General features: G+C 36.2%; 1 protein-coding gene across 1 annotated transcript in view; it reads left to right on the forward strand.

Annotated features, from left to right (window-relative positions):
- Nucleotides 1–7,578, forward strand: part of TLK1 (tousled like kinase 1) — a 192,235-nt gene extending 184,657 nt beyond the window's left edge. Inside the window, exons 19-21 of the mRNA XM_044669801.1 lie at nucleotides 3,031–3,142; nucleotides 3,740–3,847; nucleotides 7,129–7,578. Coding sequence (XP_044525736.1) covers nucleotides 3,031–3,142; nucleotides 3,740–3,847; nucleotides 7,129–7,302 — 394 coding nt within the window. The 3' untranslated portion in view covers nucleotides 7,303–7,578. The remainder of the gene's footprint in view (nucleotides 1–3,030; nucleotides 3,143–3,739; nucleotides 3,848–7,128) is intronic.
- The last annotated feature ends 12,574 nt before the right edge of the window (nucleotides 7,579–20,152 follow it).

Genomic DNA, 20,152 nt, shown 5'->3' on the forward strand with positions numbered 1-20,152 from the left:
TCCACTTAAATTTTTTTTTGTCCCTCTATCAGAGAAGTCATCTGATTTTTTTTCTTTTATAGGATATTTATAGTACTTTATTATAAAATTTGGGTTAAGTATTTGGTCATAGGTTATATAGTTTCTAAACATTTTCTTTCTTGTCTGCTAGCTTTTTTATGTCCTCTGTGGTTTTCACAAAACTCGCCCAAGATTCTCATTTCACTTCTTATGATGGCCTGTAATATGAAACCATGAGGGGAAAAGTTGAGTTGTGGAAGGGATACCTGTATTTTATCTTAGAAGAAATAGGAAACCACTGAAGTTTATTATTGTGATTCATCTAATTACCAAAACATCTCTTAGCATCCTGCACTAAACTTTCAATTATTTCCAAATCTTTAAACAATAAAAAACAGACTGTTGGATGTTTGAAAGCAAATGTTCTTGTTCTGGAAAAATCTCTGAGTTCTCTTGAAGTTTTATTTCCTCTGACAAGGAAGATGTGAGTACTCTCCAGTGAATCCCCTTTGTTAGAGAACAATGAATTCAAAGTTGGAAAAACCCTTAGATTTCAATCTGATTTGACCTTCTCCTTTTCCAGATTAGGAAACAGAGGCACAGGAAGGTGAAGTGGCTTGCAGAGGTTACACAGACAATCCAGTCTCCTGGTCCTACTCTTTCCAATGATCTTGTATTTGCTCCTTTTGAAAGTGCTTTTAATTATTTCCTTATCCAGTTTGTGTATTGTAGATTTTTTCCTTCTAGGATATTAGCTATTTTAAGAGTAAATAGAGATGATTTTTTCCCCAGGGCTTTTTATTTAGTTTCATCACCAGCTTGATAGTGTCTCCCTGCTAGGGAATGCCTAATTTTTAATTCAATATTACAACAGAATAATTTTTCACCATTACTAAGTAGCATCAGAGAAACAGAGCTAAAAAGGTCTAAAAATTCACCCAGTTTAATTCTTATTTTACAACTAGAAATTATATCAGAGGTTCAACAGATTCAACTTTTTTTTTTGAAAAATTTAATTAATCAAGAATATTTTTCCGTGGTTAAATGATTCATGTTCTTTCCCTCCCTTCTTTCCATCCCCCTCCCATAACCAATGAGCAGTTCCACTGGGTTTTACATGTGTCATTGATCGAGACCTATTTCCATATTATTAATATTTGTATTAGGATGAAGAGATCCAACTCTTAAAAGTTGGGTGTGAAATAAAATTACAAAACTTAAATGAGATAAGTAACAAGATATAAAGACCATGACAAATTGATAGTGAAGTTGATCCACAAAAAATTGTAGTTATGTAAAGTTTTTTGAGTTTTCTAAAATTGGTGCGTAGATTTAGGAGAGTCGTGGTGGACTCATCCTAGATTTTAAAATATCACCACCACTGCAAATTAATAAAAAATGATACTGTGTTAAAACAAAAAATTATCAATAGAATATAGATTTGTAGGGGGAAAGAGCAAACCAAAAGAATTTAACATGGGATAGAAACCATTATTTTTTCAATGTAGAAAGGAGGCTTGTAGTGGGAGTAGATGGGAAAAAGTAGCCATGTAATTTCATTAAGTATAAGCAGCTCCCAGTGAATAAACTCTATGCACTCACTGTATAATCTGTTCCCCCAAGGTTAAGTGACTTGCCCAGAACCAGTAGGTGTTAGAATCAGGACTTGAACACAGGTCTTAAGACTAGGTGTCTGTACTCTTAATGCTGTGCTGCTTCTAGATAAAAATGTGAAGAATTATTCTGTACAGAGCTGGGTCTTATTGTTCTACTCATGGTTTATCTTCTTTGAGCATTTCTTATCCTCCTTTCCTTATAGCTTTCTGAGCCCTCCTTGTTTTTCTTACTCTCTTCCCTTTTCGAACCTTCTTTCTTCCTTCTTTTTCTTCATAGTTGTCTTCCTTTTCTTTCCTGTCATCTCTCTCCATTAAGGCCCACACACATCCTTCTGGACCCTTCTAATTCTTCTTTGTTTCAAATCCTTCTTTCCACAATTCTTTCCTATGGGCACTAGAGGATGTTTAATCCGTAATGAGGAATCCAAGACCCAGATACAATGAGTTAATAACAGAGCTGAACTTCAGAGCCACATATCTGTATCCCCTGGATTGGTATTCTTTCCCATGTGATTGGAAATAAAATGGAAGCAAGCAGTATTACACATTTATCATCACTGGAAGAGAAATTGGTTTCAAGGAAATCTAATTTTAAAAGTATTTAAAGGAATATGTCAGAATAGAAAAAATCTCAGCAAACAACTGATTAAAAAAATTGACTCTCCAAAATATAGACAATATTACTAGAAATAATAGATTAGATGCATACCTTCTATTTGTTAAGTGCTTTAAAAAAGGTTAGCTTATGGCATAAATAGGAGGAAGAATTTTAGGGCTTTGCTAATAATTTGAAACAAAAGAAAAATCATTTTGGATATATACATATTAAATAGTCAAAATTGTAAAACCCAACATTGGTAAAAAATGTAGGAGTAAGTCTAGTATTGAAAATAGAATAATCTAATGTGAAATTAGTTGATTTTTACATGTGTTTTGAAATATTTCTATCATTTCTGTATTTCAGAAAAATTAAAATTTAATTACTTTTCAAACATTATTAAGACTTAAAAGTGGTGCCTTTTTTACAAATAATCCCTCTCATTTTAAAAATTAAGGAAATGAGGTTCAGAGAGATTCTGTTTCTCCTGATTTTCTTGTTCATATATTCCCTCTAAATGTATTTTTTTAGTCACAATTAGACCTTTAAAATTCATCCTAGTGTTTTAACTTATTGTAAATTAGTAATTTAGAAAATTGTTTTATGTAACTTTTTTATCACAAAGACCAACTTGTACTAATATTAAAGTTACTGTTTATTGATCAAACAATATATTTCCATACATAATTTCACTGATGGCAATGGAAAATTGAATCATAAATTGCATATGGAAAATAAATTTATTCTAGAACATTTGTTAGGGTCTAGAGTTTTTTAAAGAATATAGATGATGTCTATTTCTTTTTTTTTTTTAAGGTATTTACCTCCAGAGTGTTTTGTAGTTGGCAAAGAGCCTCCAAAGATTTCCAACAAGGTCGATGTATGGTCTGTTGGAGTCATCTTTTTTCAGTGTCTTTATGGTAGAAAGGTAAGAACTTAAAAAGTAATAATCTCCCTCTTAAATACATAAGGTAAATTCTATAAGACCGCTGACCTTAATGTTTCCTTTATGTATATTTAGTAGAATTTGTTTTTACTAATTCTGTTAAACTTACTCTGGTTTTCTATGGATCAGATTCATTTTTGAAATTTTAAAAATTATATTCAGAAGTGCCATCTTGAAATATCTTTGAGATGAGCTTGAACCTTAATGGTTCTCTTAACTATACACAAATTTCTTAACCTCCTAGAGGATTATTTTCCTTATTTGAAACTTGGGGATAATATTTAACACTACTTTAGAGAGTTTTAGGGAAAGCACTTTGCAAACCTTAAATCCCTATAGAAATATCAAGTAGTGGTGATCTATTGGGATTCATTATTTAGCCTGGTCAGTGAATCTCCATTTATAACACTGTCTATGAATTATGTATATCAAATGGCAGGCTCAACATTTTTCAAATAAAATACAATTATAATTTGTGACTTCCTATATATCATTCATACTCGATATTTAAATATGGTACTGTCACTGTTGGAACATTTTAGATTATAAACTTACAAAATATCTGATTGACTTTTTTAGCCATTTGGTCACAACCAGTCTCAACAAGACATCCTTCAGGAAAACACAATATTAAAAGCCACAGAAGTCCAGTTCCCGGTGAAACCTGTTGTAAGCAATGAAGCCAAGGTAAATGAATAATGTGAAAAAAATATATATTTTGAGCAGAATGTGTTTGAGGACTAGGTAAGTACTCTTCATTGGATAAATCAAAAGGAAGTTAATGTTGCCTCAAGAGGCTTGTTCTTGTAGGGGTATGTGATTTCCATGTGGTCCTTAGATAGTTCCCAGCTCCTACATTGACACTTTTTTTCCTTCTAAGAAAATATAGCCCATTCCTACTTCCCTGAGTCAGCCCTAATTGCTTTGAAGTACCAGAATAAATCCCAGCAGTTGTGGTCTGAGTGCTTATGTGCCACTTCCTTTTAGAAGTGGCATCAAGTTTGGTTCCTGTGTGCTTCACCAGCATGTGACTCTAAAACACGAGGGCCTCCCTGGCTACAGGGCAGGTGCTACATGTGGAGGAAGTCTGTGTATATTTGTTTGTTTCAACTTTATATCATTAAAACAGTAGTAGGTCACTTCACATTCTACCTCTTCCTGTTACCCTTGCAATTGGTCTTTGACTTTTATTCATAACTTTTATTTTTTGTTCACAAAATTCTATTTTCTGTGCCCCCCCCATGGGAATATTCCTTTTTTTGAAGATTCCCTAAAATTCATAGGATAAAATGAATGCATTTTCTGCTATTTTTCTTTTTTCTTAACCCTTACCTTTCATCTTAGAATCAGTACTGTGTATTGATTCTAAGGCAAAAGGGCTGTAAGGGTTAGGCAGTAGAGGCTAAGTGACTTGTCCAGGGTCACACAGCTAGAAAGTAGGCTCTATCCATTGAGCCCACTTACTATTGTTTCTAATGCATATATAAGCCTCGATAATGAGAGTCACAGGTCAGCTTTGAGAAGAAAGATGTAGGAATTGGCTATAACCTATTGCCTTTTAATTGTATCCTTGAAGAATATACATACGTTGCTTGGCATTACTTTTAGCTGTAGATCTAGTACATCTCAAGACTAATAAGAAATAATATAATTTTTGGTAGTTGTAAGATATTGAAATATGAATATTTAAAGTATTTTGTAAGCCTTAAAGCCCTCCGGTTATTTTATTTTCCTTATCCCTAGTGGTATGGAACACTCTTAGGTAAACTTCTTTCTGGTTTGAAGGTGGCCATGCTTTTTGCCCTCAAAACAGGCTCCTGTGCTGAGTATATGCTGAGTATAAAAGTAAGACAATCCCTGCCCTCAAGGAGCTCACATTCTGCTAGGGGGATACAAGATGGTCACCGGCTATATACATAGAGATGCAAATTGAGGAAGCCTTGACATGTGGGGAGAAACCTCTTGAAAGAGATGGGAGCAAGAGATCCTGAGACCAAAAAGTAAAGTCAGGGAGAACATTCTAGGGCTAAGAGAGGCACAGCCTATACAAAAGCATAGGAACAGGGAGAGCTGGGTTTCCCAGTGGATAGAGCCAGACCTAGAAATGGGAGGTCCTTGGTTCATATCTGACCACAGAGATTCTGGGTTCAAATCTGGTCCCAGATACTTCCTAGCTACGTGACCTTGGGCAAGTCACTTACCCCTCCTCCCCAACCCCCCATCGTCTAGCCCTTATGCTTCTTCCTTGTTGGAAACAGTATAAAGCAGTGGTTCCCAAACTTTTTTTGGCCTACTGGCCCCTTTCCAGAAAAAATATTACTTAGCCCCCTGGAAATTAATTTTTTTTTTAAATTTTAATAGCAATTAATAGGAAAGATAAATGCACCTGTGGCCATCACCATCTTCCTGAATTACTGCAGCACCCACCAGGGGGCGGTAGTGCCCACTTTGGGAATCACTGATATAAAGTATTGATTCTAAGATGGAAGGTAAGAGTTTTTTAAAACCTCAAAGGCATGGAAACAGGAGGTGCAATGCCAAGGTCAGGGAACAGCAAATAGGCCAGTCTGGCAAGAATGTAGAGTATAATGTATAATCCTGGAAAGGATTGTGAATCCAGAATTTGAAAGATTTTAAGTGCCAGAAAGAAGTTTGTATTTTATCCTAAAGGCAATATACTTTTTGAAACTTTTTGAGCAGAGGAGTGACAGCCAGACCTGCCTATGGGGAATATCAGTTTGGTGGCTTTCCTGGAGAATTAATTGAAGCAGAATTGAGACTAGATTTCCAAAGAGCAATTAGGAGACTATTGTAATAGTCAGCTGCTTATTTATGCCGGCTTGATTTGAGGTCACCGGGGTGCAAGTAGAGAGAGGAGATCAGATGTAGTAGGTTCTATGGAGATAGAATCAGTGAGGATTGCCAACTCGTTGGCCAGGGAAGACAAGAAACAAAGGGTCAGGGATGACTCCCAGTTTGTAAACCAGAGTGACTGGAAGCATGGAAGTGTGCTCAACAGAAATAGGTAAGTTGAGAGAAGGATTGCATTTGAGTTGTTTTTGATGTGTATTTGAGATATTCAGGCAATTGCTAATTCTGGACTGAGAGTTCAGGTGAGAGCTGAGGAGTTATAGTTAAATCTATGGGAGCTAATGATATCACAAGGAGAGAATATATAGAAGGAAAAGATATCAGAGGAAACCAGTGTACTCTTTATTCCTTTCCTATAATTATGCTAACCTGGACCTGGTGATGAGTGGCCTTAGCCAACACAAGTTATGGCATTTGGTTTTCCCAAAAATTTCATCAGAAACAAGATTAGAATTCATTCCCTTTTATCCATTCTTGGCCTCTTTTCAAGTATGGAGTAGGAGGGCATTTTTGGTGAATAGGAACTCTAACAATATAATATTAAGGAATCAGATGAGAAAATAAGGATTAATTTTTTTAATAGAAAATAAAGAGTATTTTGCTATTAGGTTTTTTTCCTACACAAAATGGTCATTTTACTAAAGTGAATTTTAAAAGGTGGCTAAACTTTTTCTACAAACATTTTTCTAGATTCCACATATTTTATTGAAAGTGAAATTTTCATTTTAGAATCCTACAATAGACTATATCTCAAAAAGGGGATTATAATTGTTTTTCTTTTAGAAAACATTCGTTTTCAGAATTCATATAATCAGATTTTACTTGCAAAATAATAAGACCTATGTTATACTTTTACAGTAGTACAACATAACATAGATTGACCTTTTATAATCTCTAAAGGCATTAGAGTCAAGGGATTTAGATGGTATACATGGATTTGAAAATCGTTTTTTAAAAGATTATAATTGAAACCATAGAATCAACTCGCATAATTGTCTTAAAACATTATTACTTCTCTAGGAATATGGTATTAAGCTAATATGTAGGGGGAAATATTTTTAAAATCTGACATTTTATTTCTAAATTCTATTTTTTAGGCTTTCATAAGACGTTGTTTAGCATACCGTAAAGAGGATCGATTTGATGTCCACCAACTGGCCAATGATCCTTACCTTCTCCCCCACATGAGAAGATCAAATTCTTCAGGAAATTTACATATGGCTGGACTGACAGCCCCTACACCCCCTTCTTCAAGTATAATTTCTTATTGACATGGCTCCAAGATTGGCATGATGTCTTTCAATTGTTTTCAAATGCAGACTTATTTGAGAGCATTTGAGTGTTTTTTACACAAGACAAGATTGAAAACTTTTCAAACTGAAGTTCTTCTTTAGTGTAATTTGTATTCGAGTGGATCATGGACTGTGAATAAATGTACTCTTCTGACTGTAACCTTAAACATTGAAGGATCACTACCTGTTGCACACAGACAAGAGTACTGTGTTTAAGAGGGGGGGAAATGGGTCTTCGGGGGTTTTTTGGGGGGGAGACATTGTAAATAACCTTTATAATACTTTAAATAAATTTTTGGCTGATACTGGAGAGTTCTATAATATGAAGGGTAGTTTTTCATTATTTAAAATTCATGGAAGAAATATCAGACAAATTCTAACACAAGAACTACAGTGCCTGTGTCCATGCATTAGCCATTCAGCAGGAATTCTGCTGACACCAAAGTAAGAAGTGAATGATAGTCACCTTGTATTATGGAATAATGAAATATCATAGACTTTTTGGACAGAGTTAAACTTTGTTTTTTGCCTCTTTGGGCTTTTGCAGAGTTATACCTCAAAACCATGTTTCTTTTTTTCCCTTTGGTTATATCATTTTGAATGGTGAGCTATTCCTAGATACTTTGCCCCTTGAATAAATCCAATGCTTATTTTGAAATCTTGTTGAAATAGCTAAGTTGTAATATTTTCTGTGTTTCCAAAATGTTAGAATTTTTAACAAGTATTTCATAATTCATTTCCTGACCTTGTGATAAAAAGCAAATGGCAGTATGTAACCAAATGCAGACCAGTTCTATGCAGGATAATGATCAATTCCCTTCAAGTTCTATTGTAAATTGTTGTACAGGTGTTGTATTTTCAATTATACACGAGTTTCAGCAGCTTATTCTTGTACAAATGTTTAAATATGGCTTTTTCTAATTGGATATTGTATTTTTTTTAAGCCTCCTTAAACGCGCTTTAATTGCTGCTAAATGATGTTGCTTTTACCTTTGCAAAAAATTGAATGACCTCCTTAAGGTGCAAGTTGACTGTATGTCATAGATAATAAAAGTAGGCAATTCATTAACAATCAAGGCAAGTATAATTATACTACATTGGACATATCAGCTCTGTGAAGTCAGTTTCTTGTGCTCTAATGCCATGGGCACAGATTCTGGATTTAGAAATTGTTAATGGTTTTTCTACATTTCGGGAAGGTTCCTCTCGGCAAGGTGGGACAGAATTCCTACAAAGAAGTGTTTCTTGTGGTTTGTACAGATGTGTTAAAATGTGAAACATTTTCTAACTGCCTTGTATTGTAGAAGCTATTTTTTTTCTTTTCAGGATGCTGTATTTCTCTCCTGTACATTACTCCTTTTGCTGTCACATTCATGATGCTGAATACTTATCTGTAAGTAAGTTTTGTCCATGTTGCAGGAAAAGGAGGCTCTGTGACCACAGGTTCTCATTTAATATTGTACATTTAAACCGTGGCTCTTGTTTCTAATGTTGCAAGCCATTTTGTTTTTCACTGTACATAAACACGTTAACTGTCTCTTTAAGATGCTGCTGAAATTGTAGAGAATGTAGCCAAAACAGTAATAAACAATGACAATTGAAATTTAAAGACTCTTTAAGTAGCATTTAAATGGAAACTTCAAGATTTAAGATCCTGATTAACACAGCTCCTTTGCCTACAAATAGAACCCCAGCTGCAGAGCACTTCAGAATGCCAGACCAAGGTCAGAATGTTTAAAATCTGTACATTCAAGGCTAAACTGAGGTAAGTGACACAGCATCATTCGACAAGTACTCATTAAGTACCACACTGTGTGCTGTAAAGATGAAATAAAATATCCTCTTGGGTAAAGAAAGCACATAGTCATTGAGGCACACTTAGGAGCCACCCCTACCCCATAGACAGATTCAAGTAAATATCCTGTCAAAAATGGTAATGTGGTTGTAAAAAGTAGACATTGTCAGGTACTGGGCTAATCAGTTGCCTAGCTTATGCAACACTGTGGGTATGTTTGCATGTTCCTAACCTTAATAAGCTAGCATTCTCCTCTAGTGGTTATTTAAGGATTTGTGTTTAGATGAATGGTTTAGCTTGAATTCATTGTGAGAAGATGAGTGGCCATGTAAATCTAGCATGTGGCAGAATAAGTAGGGTTGATTATTGTGTGGATTCCTTTTAATTCATGCTCATATAAACAAGGCTTATGATGAAGAAAAAAAAAGCAAAATCAAAACTTGTTGATTCATTTAAGTGGTCGGTACTTCAGGGGTCATCTAATCAAAAAAAAAAGCGATGGTGGTTTTCTGAAAATGAGAAGATAAATAGTACTATTTATTAAATAAAATTTTATATTTAAGTAATAATTCTGAAGAGCACTTCTTTTTTTTTAGTTCAAACTCTTTGGGGGGAAAAAATGTCCATTGCTTGCCTTAGTGGTTTTAATAAAAGTAAAATCTAAAAATAAGATCTAAAGATCTAAATGCAACTTAATAAAAATTGTCTGAAAATGGAAGAAATTTAACTTAAGTTGGATAGTAATTTAATATTTTGATTTTAAGAGCAGTCCTTGTCAAAAAAAAAAAGTTCTGTATGGTCTTCACTGATGGTTTTAAATGTTTTTTAATCTTTTTCTTACTTTTAGACTTATGCTTCTTTTATAAGAAGAATTGTTTGCATAGGTAAGTGCTGCCAAAAGAGAGCTATTCTTCTCACTTCAGAGGACCTCAGCTATTGGGGGCAGGAAGGGGATGGGATGGTGGTCAAGTACAAGTAACTATTTTGTTCCCTGAAAATTTATAATGAGAGAACTGTTTTGCTACACATTAAACAACTCAGTTTATAAACTTCCTGGAATGTTCTCTGCCTCCAACTTCAAAGGTAATGAAAAATTAGAATGAAAGTATAAAATTCTTATTCTTTCAATAAATTCCTCCCAGTGAAAACATTTTCATGACATATTTTTGAGCACTTTTGAATGAGGCATTTTTGCCTCATTCAAATATTAAGAAATAAATAAAAACTAAATTTGATTTTAATTGGCCACTTGGTACAGGAAAAGAATCCTACCATTTGGAGTCAAAGAACTTTGTTCAAGTTCTAGGCCTATGGCTAATAGCAGTGTTGTCACATTCTGCATTTGTAAATGATATGGTTGGACTAGATGGAGGTCTCTTGCAGCTCTAAATTTGTAAAACAAGGAACATTTTTCTATGCTGAAAGCTCAACTCTAAAAACTTGAATACAGCCAAACATTTTGGTGCTGTTTGTATTTTCCTTGTAATTCTTTAAACTATTTGTTTTATTTTACAGTCATAAGAAAAGAAAAAAGAGAAATCAACTATCCATAAGTATTCACTTAATTCTTAATTCTGCAGTGTAGTTGGTTTTGTTTTGGTTTGGTTTGGTTTGGTTTGGTTTTTTTCCCTAGTCAGCCAAAAGGCATTTCTGTGCCATTTGAATCTAGTGCTTCAAAGATAAAAACGAAACACTCTTTTTCCTCTAAGTTCTACCAGACCAAATGGCATTTTATGCATGAAAGTAAATACAAAATCTATTCAAAGTAGTTTAGGGAGGAGGACATCATAGCAGGTGAGATCAAAATGAAAGTACACTAGGACCTGCCTCCCTCCTTTTTTCTATACTTCTCACTACCTCTTGACATCCCCAAATCAGTGAAAAAGAATTGGGGTATAAACCTAGGTCAAACGATATGGAACACCTTAAAATGTAGTTGTCCGTGTGTGGACGTCCTTATTTGCACAATTTTACATTGCTTCCCAAAATATTTGTACCAATTTGCAGCTCCACTAACATTGTGACTGCCTATCTTCCTACTACTTCAGCACTGACTGTTCTTTTCTTGGTCACCTTAATTGCCAGTTCTTTTCATTCCACCTTCACTCACACTGGCCACACCAGCCTTCTTGTTCTTCATTCAGGAAGCTCCCAGGGCCCTCTGCAGGCCTTTGCCCTGCTTTCCCTATATGCCCTCATCTCCCTCCACTCTTAGAATCTTTCACTTCCTTCAGGATTCAGTCCAAAGTCTTTTTGGACACCTCTGGTACTAGAGCCTTTTTTTACAAAGTGACCTTGTATTTATTTGGTATCCATGTCTCATGTACTTGTTCTATATTTTTTTCTCAATTCAATATAAGCTTCAGGTCATGTTTCATTTTTGTCTTTTTGTCCCCAGTACTTGGCACCAGTAAGCATTTATTGGTTGTTTGGTCAAGAAAAGACTTAGGCTATGGCATTTGAGCTTTGAAAGGACCTAGCTAGGAATGGCAAGAGATGGAAGAGAAAGTTCATGCCTAGCGTCAGGCATATATAAAGCATAACATATGGGAATAGCAAACGGCAGTTCTAATTGGACTGTAAAACCAGTGAAGAGAAGTCATGTGTAAAAAGCCAGAAAGTATATTGTAGTCAGTTGTTGAGGGCTTTAAACATTAGAAGAGTTCATATTTGATCCTCGAGGCAATTGGGAACTTTTGGAACTTTTTTGAGCACAGGGAATAATGTGGTCAGACTTGTGCTTCAAAGATAACAGTTTGGAAGGTGGACCTATTAGAGAGTGGAGAAATGATGTAAGGAGACCATTTAGAGAGCTATTGAGGGTAAGTAGCATAATGGAGGACTAAAGTTTTTTCTCTAACCCCCATGGCCTCTCTCAAACTTTTCCAAAACAGATATTAAGCGCCAAAGATAAAGCAATTTCATCTGCCTCCAAGGTCTAGGAAACCTGGAATCCAAAGGCCCATGAACTGAGACTAAAGTCACTTGGGGCAGAGAAACTAGGCTGGCAAACTTGCTCTGGCCCCAGGGAGGTGGGGAAGTGCAGGAGTCAGGCAGTCTGAACCATTCTGAAATCTGCACCCCACCCCCAAGGAAGTTACAGTCAGAGAGGAGGGTGTCAGAAAGTGAGTGATAAAGGAGAATAAGAGGCGGGAAGGATTGCAGTTACCAAAGACTTCAGAAAGAAGAAAACTTATTGAACACAAGCAAATCAATAGGAAACAGTCACAACAGAATGAAATGTAGTTTTGAGATCTAATAAATGAGTTCAAACATCTATGAATAAATACTACAAAACAAAGAATCATCCAACACTTGATAAGGACCCTGTAGAATTTGAGACAGACATGTAACCACGAAATCTCATGCCTGAATGGTTCAAAGAAGAAATGAGAATTATGAGCAGAATTTATGCAAAGCAAAAATAATGAACAGAATAGGAAAACTGCGATCTTTGATGGCAAGCCTCACCAAAGTAGGGAAGAATTGGGAATACAGACACACAAAACTGAAGCACAGTCTAGAATAAGAGAAGCAAAAACTATAACATTAAAAGAAAATATGTTTCCTCTCTAAGCAAAAAATTGTGATCTCAAAGACAAGATGCATAGAGACAACCTAAGGATCATAAGTCTCCCAGAGAAACAAAAAGGACAAAGAAATCTTCATGCTATAATTCAGGAAATGAGAGAACTACCCAGAACTTCTAAACAGAAAATGAAATACATCAAAAGAATTCATAAATTGATTGACTATGTTGGGGTGGGGGTGGGGGGAGGGGAAACAAACACCAAGATAAATTGTGGTTAAATCAATTCAGAAACAACTGGTTCTTCAAGCAATGGAAATGGAAATTCAAATAAGACATTTGCATTCACTAGAAAACATAAAAAGGAATGGAATAATGTCTTCTGAAGAACTGTGGAGCTTAGGATATATAGCCCACAGTGACTTACCCTGCAAATTGGAAGTTTATACAGGCATCCCTTGTTTTATTGCACTTTACCTCACAGGTGGTTTGTTTGTTTTTAATAAAATGAAGGTTTCTGATAACCCTGTGCCAAACGCCATTTCTCCAACAGCATGTGCCAATGTCTCTGTGGCTCTGTGTCACATTTGGTAATTCGCTCAATATTTCAAACTTTTTCCTTATCGTATATATTATGGTGATTAGTGATCTTTGATGCTACTATTCTAATTGTTTGGGGGCCCTAGGAGCCACATTCATATAAGATAGCAAACTTAAGAAGTGATATGTGTGTATTAACTGATCACTGTCTGACTATTTACACAGACTCTTTGGGCCTCCCTATGAAGCACAGCAATATTGAAATCAAACCAATCAATAACCCTGCAATGGCCTCTAAGTGTTAGAGTGAAAGGAAAACTCAATCCATGCAGCTAATTTCAATGTTGTCTTATTTTAAGAAATAGCTACTACTACCCCAATCTTCAGCAACCACCACCCTGATCATTCAGCAGCCATCAACATCAGGGCAAAACCCTTACCTTTTTGCTTATGTGGTAATTAGCATTTTTTAGCAAAGAACTTTTTCATTAAGATATGTACATTGGGTATTTTTAGGCAACCTACTATTGCATGCTTAATAGACTACCCTGTAGTGTAAAGAAAACTTTTGTATGTACTGGAAACAAAAATTTGACTTGATTTATGGTAATAATCACTTATTGTGGTCTGGACTGGAACCCACAATATCTCCAAAGTATTCCTTTGCATGAAAAAAGAGGTAGAATAATAGAGTTTGAAATATTTTGAGGGGGAAAAACACAACCATACGTATTATTTGTTTCTGCCACACCCCAAATGACAAAAATTAGGAAGTAAATAAATGCACCAGGCAAGGTTAGCAGTAGCACAAAGACTAGAAAAAGACTTCTTTTTAAATGGACCCAAGGAGACAAAGCCAGAAATTCAGCAAAGGTAACAATGAAGATGAGGATGGACATTATGGACACAACCTGGCTAAACCTTAGCCATGGGTGAATCAGATTTTTTTTTGTGGGGGACTGCATTTCAACTTGAAGAGGACACATGGTGGTGTGGGGTATGTAAGAGGGAATAGAAGTGTGTGATGTACTGTGTTGAAATCAAGGGCTAACAGTGAGGGAAAGGGCAATTTCTGTGGTCTTGGGAACCTCTAGAGGGGTGGGTGAGGAGGTAGTAAGAGTTTAAAGGGGGAGGAAGGCCTTAGGTAGTGGGTGATGGATTTCCACTGACAAGCACTTCTATGGTTAATGAAAAATAGTTTATGAAGGGAGATGAGGATGTAACACTGGTTGTACCCTAGAACATTGGTGCTTGGGTACTTGCTAGTACCTGGGAGAGTGGGAAGGAATGAAACCAGGGAGTAGATTTTGAGACACATGTAGGGGTGAAAGGGCAACTAAGAAGGTATAGATCAATTTGTGTAATCAAGGACATGGTGGAGGAGGAGCCCTACCATGGGGCAGTGTAACAGTGGGAAAAGGGAATCCATTCGCCATACTTTAGGAGTCGCTGACAAAAGCCAAAAATGGCCACCTTGGAAGCTTTGATTACATTAATTCCTCCATCAATGGCTGTAATCTTGCTCCTCTGATTATTTGCTGGACCTGGGGGTTTGGGCTATTCTATCCTGAAGGGACTTCTGCTCTGCTCTGCTGATTGACTAGGTTAGGCTGATGGTATTAATGAGCCCTGAGGTCAGATCTTCCCCAGTTGGCAGCAGAAGCTTAAAGGTGTAAGAGTAGCTACTCTCTGTGCAGTCTATGGGGGGAAGGGTGTTGGAGCTTCTCTGCCCTTGGAAGGCTTCTTATCTGCCCTATTGATAAAATTAAGCCAGGGTGAAGTTGCTCCGCAGAGCTGGATGGGCTTTGAAGCCAAAACCTTGAGAAAGGGGGTAGGGGCAAGATGAAGTGTTTTGGCAACTACTAGGCTGCCCTCTCTGTGCTTCTCCAGCTGTGCCTCCCTGCTGCCTGTGTTCAAGGCCCTGAGCCTGGCACAATTATGCCAGCAAGGTACTCCCTCTGTACTAGAGCCCTTGCCCATCCAGAGATTCCAGCCACCACTGGATACTCAGCACTGTAGGTGGGGGAGGGGTCCTGGGAGCTTCCTTCTTCCTTTCCCTTGAACCGGAGAGTTAACCAGAGAGTTCAAGAATTCAGGCTTTTTTTTAGCATGCCTTTTAAGTTGAATCCTGCAGGAGGCTCCCCCAGCTCTGTCCCGTTGATAGATTTGGTTTTCTGCCCCCTCGAAGCACTTTGTTTTTGATTAGTGTGGAAGGGTTTTCAGAGGTCTGGACTTTTGCTGTGTCTAAGAGGCCATCTTGAGATAGTCTTGATTACATGAATTCAAAGCAAAAAGAAACGTTCAGGAGTCAGAATGAAGATCTAGATTGGACAGAGGATGGATAATGAATAAAGTGAGAAGTCCTTTCCAAAAAGGGTGGCCAAAAAGAAAAAAATGAAATTTAGGAAATTAATGGAAAGGACAAGTTGATGGGGAAAAGAGGAATGGGGAATCTACTAGACTGAGGGGGAAATGTAGGGAGGGCTGTGGCACAATTATATAACCAGAGAAAAGCAGAAGAGAAAAAGGAACTGATAAGCAAAACCCAAAAAGGGATAACAAAAAAGAGGGGATGAAATTGAAGGGAAGAGTCAGTGGGAATAAAACCATCTTAAAAAGATTAACTAAAAGAACCTAATATTGCTTACAACAGAAGGGGAAGAAATAATTTTTTTAAACTAGTATTAGAGACAGATGAAGGAAAATATAAACCTAACTTGGGACTTTCAATGTGAATGGACTAACCAGTAAAACAAAGTGACCAAGTAATATATATAATTAAGGGGGATGATAAATATACATATATTGTGTATATTTGCATATATGCTATACATAGAGAATTTGGAAAAAATCAGAATTTGAAAGCAGGCTGTCTGACAAAGCAAAAACATTCAAAAATTTAAAGGGGCAAACAAACTATTGTGCCAAAAGGAACCTCAGACAAATCAATATCAGTAATAGACTTACACACTCCAAATCCCATAGCATTCAAATTTATAAAAGAAACATGAGCTACAAGAAGACAGTGATATGATAGTGACAGGAGACTTCAATATTCCTCTCTGTTTCAGTCTTAAAGGCAAAATGGAAAATACATAACAATTTGCTGGAGAAAATTGAATTGAAATTCAACATCTACATGGGACAGCGTGGAATATTCATATTTCTCTATACCACATGAAACTTTTTAACAAAAATTGACCATATTCTAGGACACAGATAATGATGGGAGATAGATGTAAGAAGGTAGAAATAATATATCCTTTACCTTTACCAGCATAATGCTTATAAATAGGTTGATTTAGGGACCATGATCAAGAGATACAGACCCAAATGGAGATTTAACAATGAAATCCAAAATAATGAGTGAGTTGAAGACAAAAACCATGGAAACAACTAATAACTATGCAAAAGAAAATGATAATGGAACTACACCAAAGTTTCTGGATGTAACCAACCTGCAACTACAAGATATTCTTTGTGGGTTTGAGCATCTGAAAGGGAAACCAAGAACTGGGGGAATATAGGTAGAAGGGTTAAAGATTAAAGTAGGGAGGGCATAAAGAGAGAAAATAGACACAGAGACACAGGAGTCATCCAGCTTCACATTCAGCTTGTCAGTCCCTACTCCAATGGTCAGGGAGAGTGTCTGACCCCAAATGAAGAGGCTGATCTGTTTATTAAGGATAGTTGCACAAGGTGGGGATGGCAGGGTGTCCATCACCCATTTGGTACATCAAAAGTTTTAACAGTTTAATGACAAAGCCAAAAGGAAGGATGATAACACAATAGGTTACCAGGTACCCAGGCCAGGACTCTTCTCCTTTCCAGAAAGCTGGCACCAGTCTTATCCTAAGAATGCATGGGTGGATCTTTGACATTCCAAAAGGACCCTAAGACTTGCCTGTGAGCTTACACACAAGAGATAACAGCAGAGGTTTGGCTTTTAAGATCAACCAAATTTGAACCCCATCCAAATTTAAGGACTTGGCCATCAATCGTGAAATATTAGAAACATATCCATAACTCTGGTCCAAGAGCACTTTGCTCGTTAGAGTCGGCTTTTGAATACATCTTTAATATCTTCATGATTCATTATAACTGAAATCCCTTTTCTGGAATACTGCTAAAGCAGTCCTCAGGGATTATCATATCCTTAGAAACAGTGAAATAGTTAAACTGAATATGGATTTTGAAAATTAGCCAACACTAAGCATGAAAGAGAAAAAAAATAGAAGAAAAATAAATTGGAAATGATCCATACAAATGATAAGTAAATAGTAAAAACTGAATCTTTGAAAAGACTAAAAAGTTAGCTTATCTAGTTAGAAAGCACCCCAAAAAAGATGAAATCACAGCAAAAGCAGAGGTAAGAAATGAATAATTGAACAATGTTATGCATAGTCATACCCCAACAAAGCTGAAAACAAAAGAAATAGAGGAATACTTCAAAAATAGAAAATTCCCAAACTATTAAAAGACCAGATAGAGAACTTAAATAACCCAGTCTCAGAAAAGGAAATAGATCTAACTAGAAAGGAACTACAAAGGAAAAATCTTCCTTATGGATTTGTAAAATCCTATCAAACTTTTAAAGAACAGGTATTCATTCTTAAATTCTCAAAAATCAAGAAAGCGCCCTACCAAAATTATTTGATGATACAAATATAATCCTGATATTTAAAGAAGAGGAAGATATGACAAATTAATAGGCCAACATCAGTAATGATCACTGAAAAAAATCAGAATCCTTTCAAACTACTTTGATTTATCATGATAAAGGGAGATTTACAGTAGAGATGCAAGAATGGTTCAAGATTAGGAAAACAACATAATTGTATTAAAAATGAAAATTTACAAAACATCATATGATCATCTCGAGAGATGAGATTTTGGCCAAATCTATAAAGTACTGACATTAAGGAACCTTTTTTTAATGTCACAAAAGCATCTATCTAAAACCAAAAGCAACTATTATGTGCAATGGAGATATACTGACATTTTTTTCAAATAAATGTCAGGATAAATCAAGGATGTCCACTTTCTCACTACTGCTTAATAGAGTTCTGGAAATTCTCACAACAGAAAGAAATTAAGGGTATAAAGACTAGATTTGCTGATAAGATTATTTGCTTGGAAAATCTTAGAAGATCATCAAAAATACTGAGAGTAGTTTTAGCAAACTCTGCAGGCTACAAAATAAATCGTCAAGAATCAACAGAATTTCTAGATAAGACAAAAGAAGCAAATAGAAATCTCATTCCAAATAACTATAAAATAATTGGAGAACCACTGGCCAAACACATAAAAGACTTCTATACATTCAGTTACAAAGTTCTTAAATAAAGACCAACTTAAATAACTATAGGAATGGTCAGGGCTCTTCATTAGGCTGTGCCAGCATAAAAATGACAATGCTACCAAAAGTACTTTGCATTTCTAATACTGCCAATTATTACCAAGGGAATAGTTTTCAACCTGTTGAAATAATATTTACTTTGAAAAACAAAAGATCTAGAATGAGGAGGGAAATGATGAAAAACAGAGATGGAGGAAGAATTGCACTTCTAGCTCTTTTCAATTTCACCAATATAAAGCAGCAGTCATGAAAACCTGCTATTAGTTAAGGAATAGAGAGAGCTCAATGGGACAAAATAAGAGATTCAGAAGCAATGGAACTCAGTAACCCAATGTTTGATAAAGTGGAAAACAAAAATTGCCTAGGAAAAAATTTATTTGATTAAAAAAAACTGGGAAACTGGAAAGCAGTCTAAAAGAAATTAGGCTTCGACTAGTGATGGCGGACCTTTTAGAAACCAAGTGCCCTAACTAACCCTCACACCACATTAATTGCCCCCATACTCCAGACGGAAGGGGAGGAAGTGCTCCCATTGGGCTGCTGGGCAGTGGGGCAGGTGATGTGAGAAATGTCCTCAGGTGTAGGGGAGAAGGGGAAGAGAGCAGGCCCCCTCAGTCATGTGTACCATAGATTCACCTTCATGGACTTAGACCAATAATAGCTTAACACCATATTCTGTAGTGACATTCTAAACAGATACACCACCTTAATATTAAAAGTCATACTATTAAAAATTAGAAAAGATGATGTACCTCTCATGACTATGGGTTAGAGATGTGTTCTTAGTCAAACAAAATAGAGGTAATTGGCCAGGATGCTAAGAAGTAATTATCTTGAAGTTCTCTAATTAGGATAGGAAGGCAGCTAGGTGGCTCTGTGGATAGAGAACTGGGCTAGAGTAAGGAAATTTGTGTTCCATTGTTTCCATTATGTCCAGCTCTTCGTGACTGCTTTGGGATTTTCTTGACAAAGATACTGGAATGCTTGCAGTTTCCATTTTCAGCTCATTTTACAGATGAAACTTTGGTAAACAGGGACTTGCCCTGAGTCACACAGCTAGTAAGGACCTCAGAAAGATGAGGCTTCCAGACTCCAGGTGCAAGATTTCACCTAGCTGCCCCAGAGTCAGGAAGAAGGGCTGCTAGCTTGTGTGACCCTGGGCAAAGCACTTAAACTCTGTTTACCTTAATCCTCTAGAAAAGGAAATGGCAAACCACTCCAGTATATTTTCCAAAAAAGCCCCATGGACTCAGAAAGAGTTTGGATACCAGAGAACAACAAAAGCTGAGGAAGGGAGGAAGATGAAGCTTGAGAAAGGAGGGGGAGTCACCTAAGGACCAAAAGTGATTCCGTCACAGTCAATGAATAGATTTTCTAAAAATGTAGACCCCTATGATTAACTCAAGTGCTACCTCCTTTAAGAGCTTTCCCCAGGTTCTAGTGCCCATCCTCATTACTTTGAATTTGTTTTGCACTTATGCTATATTATCTATAAACATATATCCTCCCAGGCAAAATAAGCTTAAGGGATTTGTCTTGATTTTGTATTTGGATCCTCAACAGGAGCATACTTTCTGGCACATAGTAGATATTTAATAAATGTTAA

Source organism: Gracilinanus agilis, chromosome 3, assembly GCF_016433145.1.
Source record: "Gracilinanus agilis isolate LMUSP501 chromosome 3, AgileGrace, whole genome shotgun sequence".
NCBI classification, from domain to species: Eukaryota; Metazoa; Chordata; class Mammalia; order Didelphimorphia; family Didelphidae; genus Gracilinanus; species Gracilinanus agilis.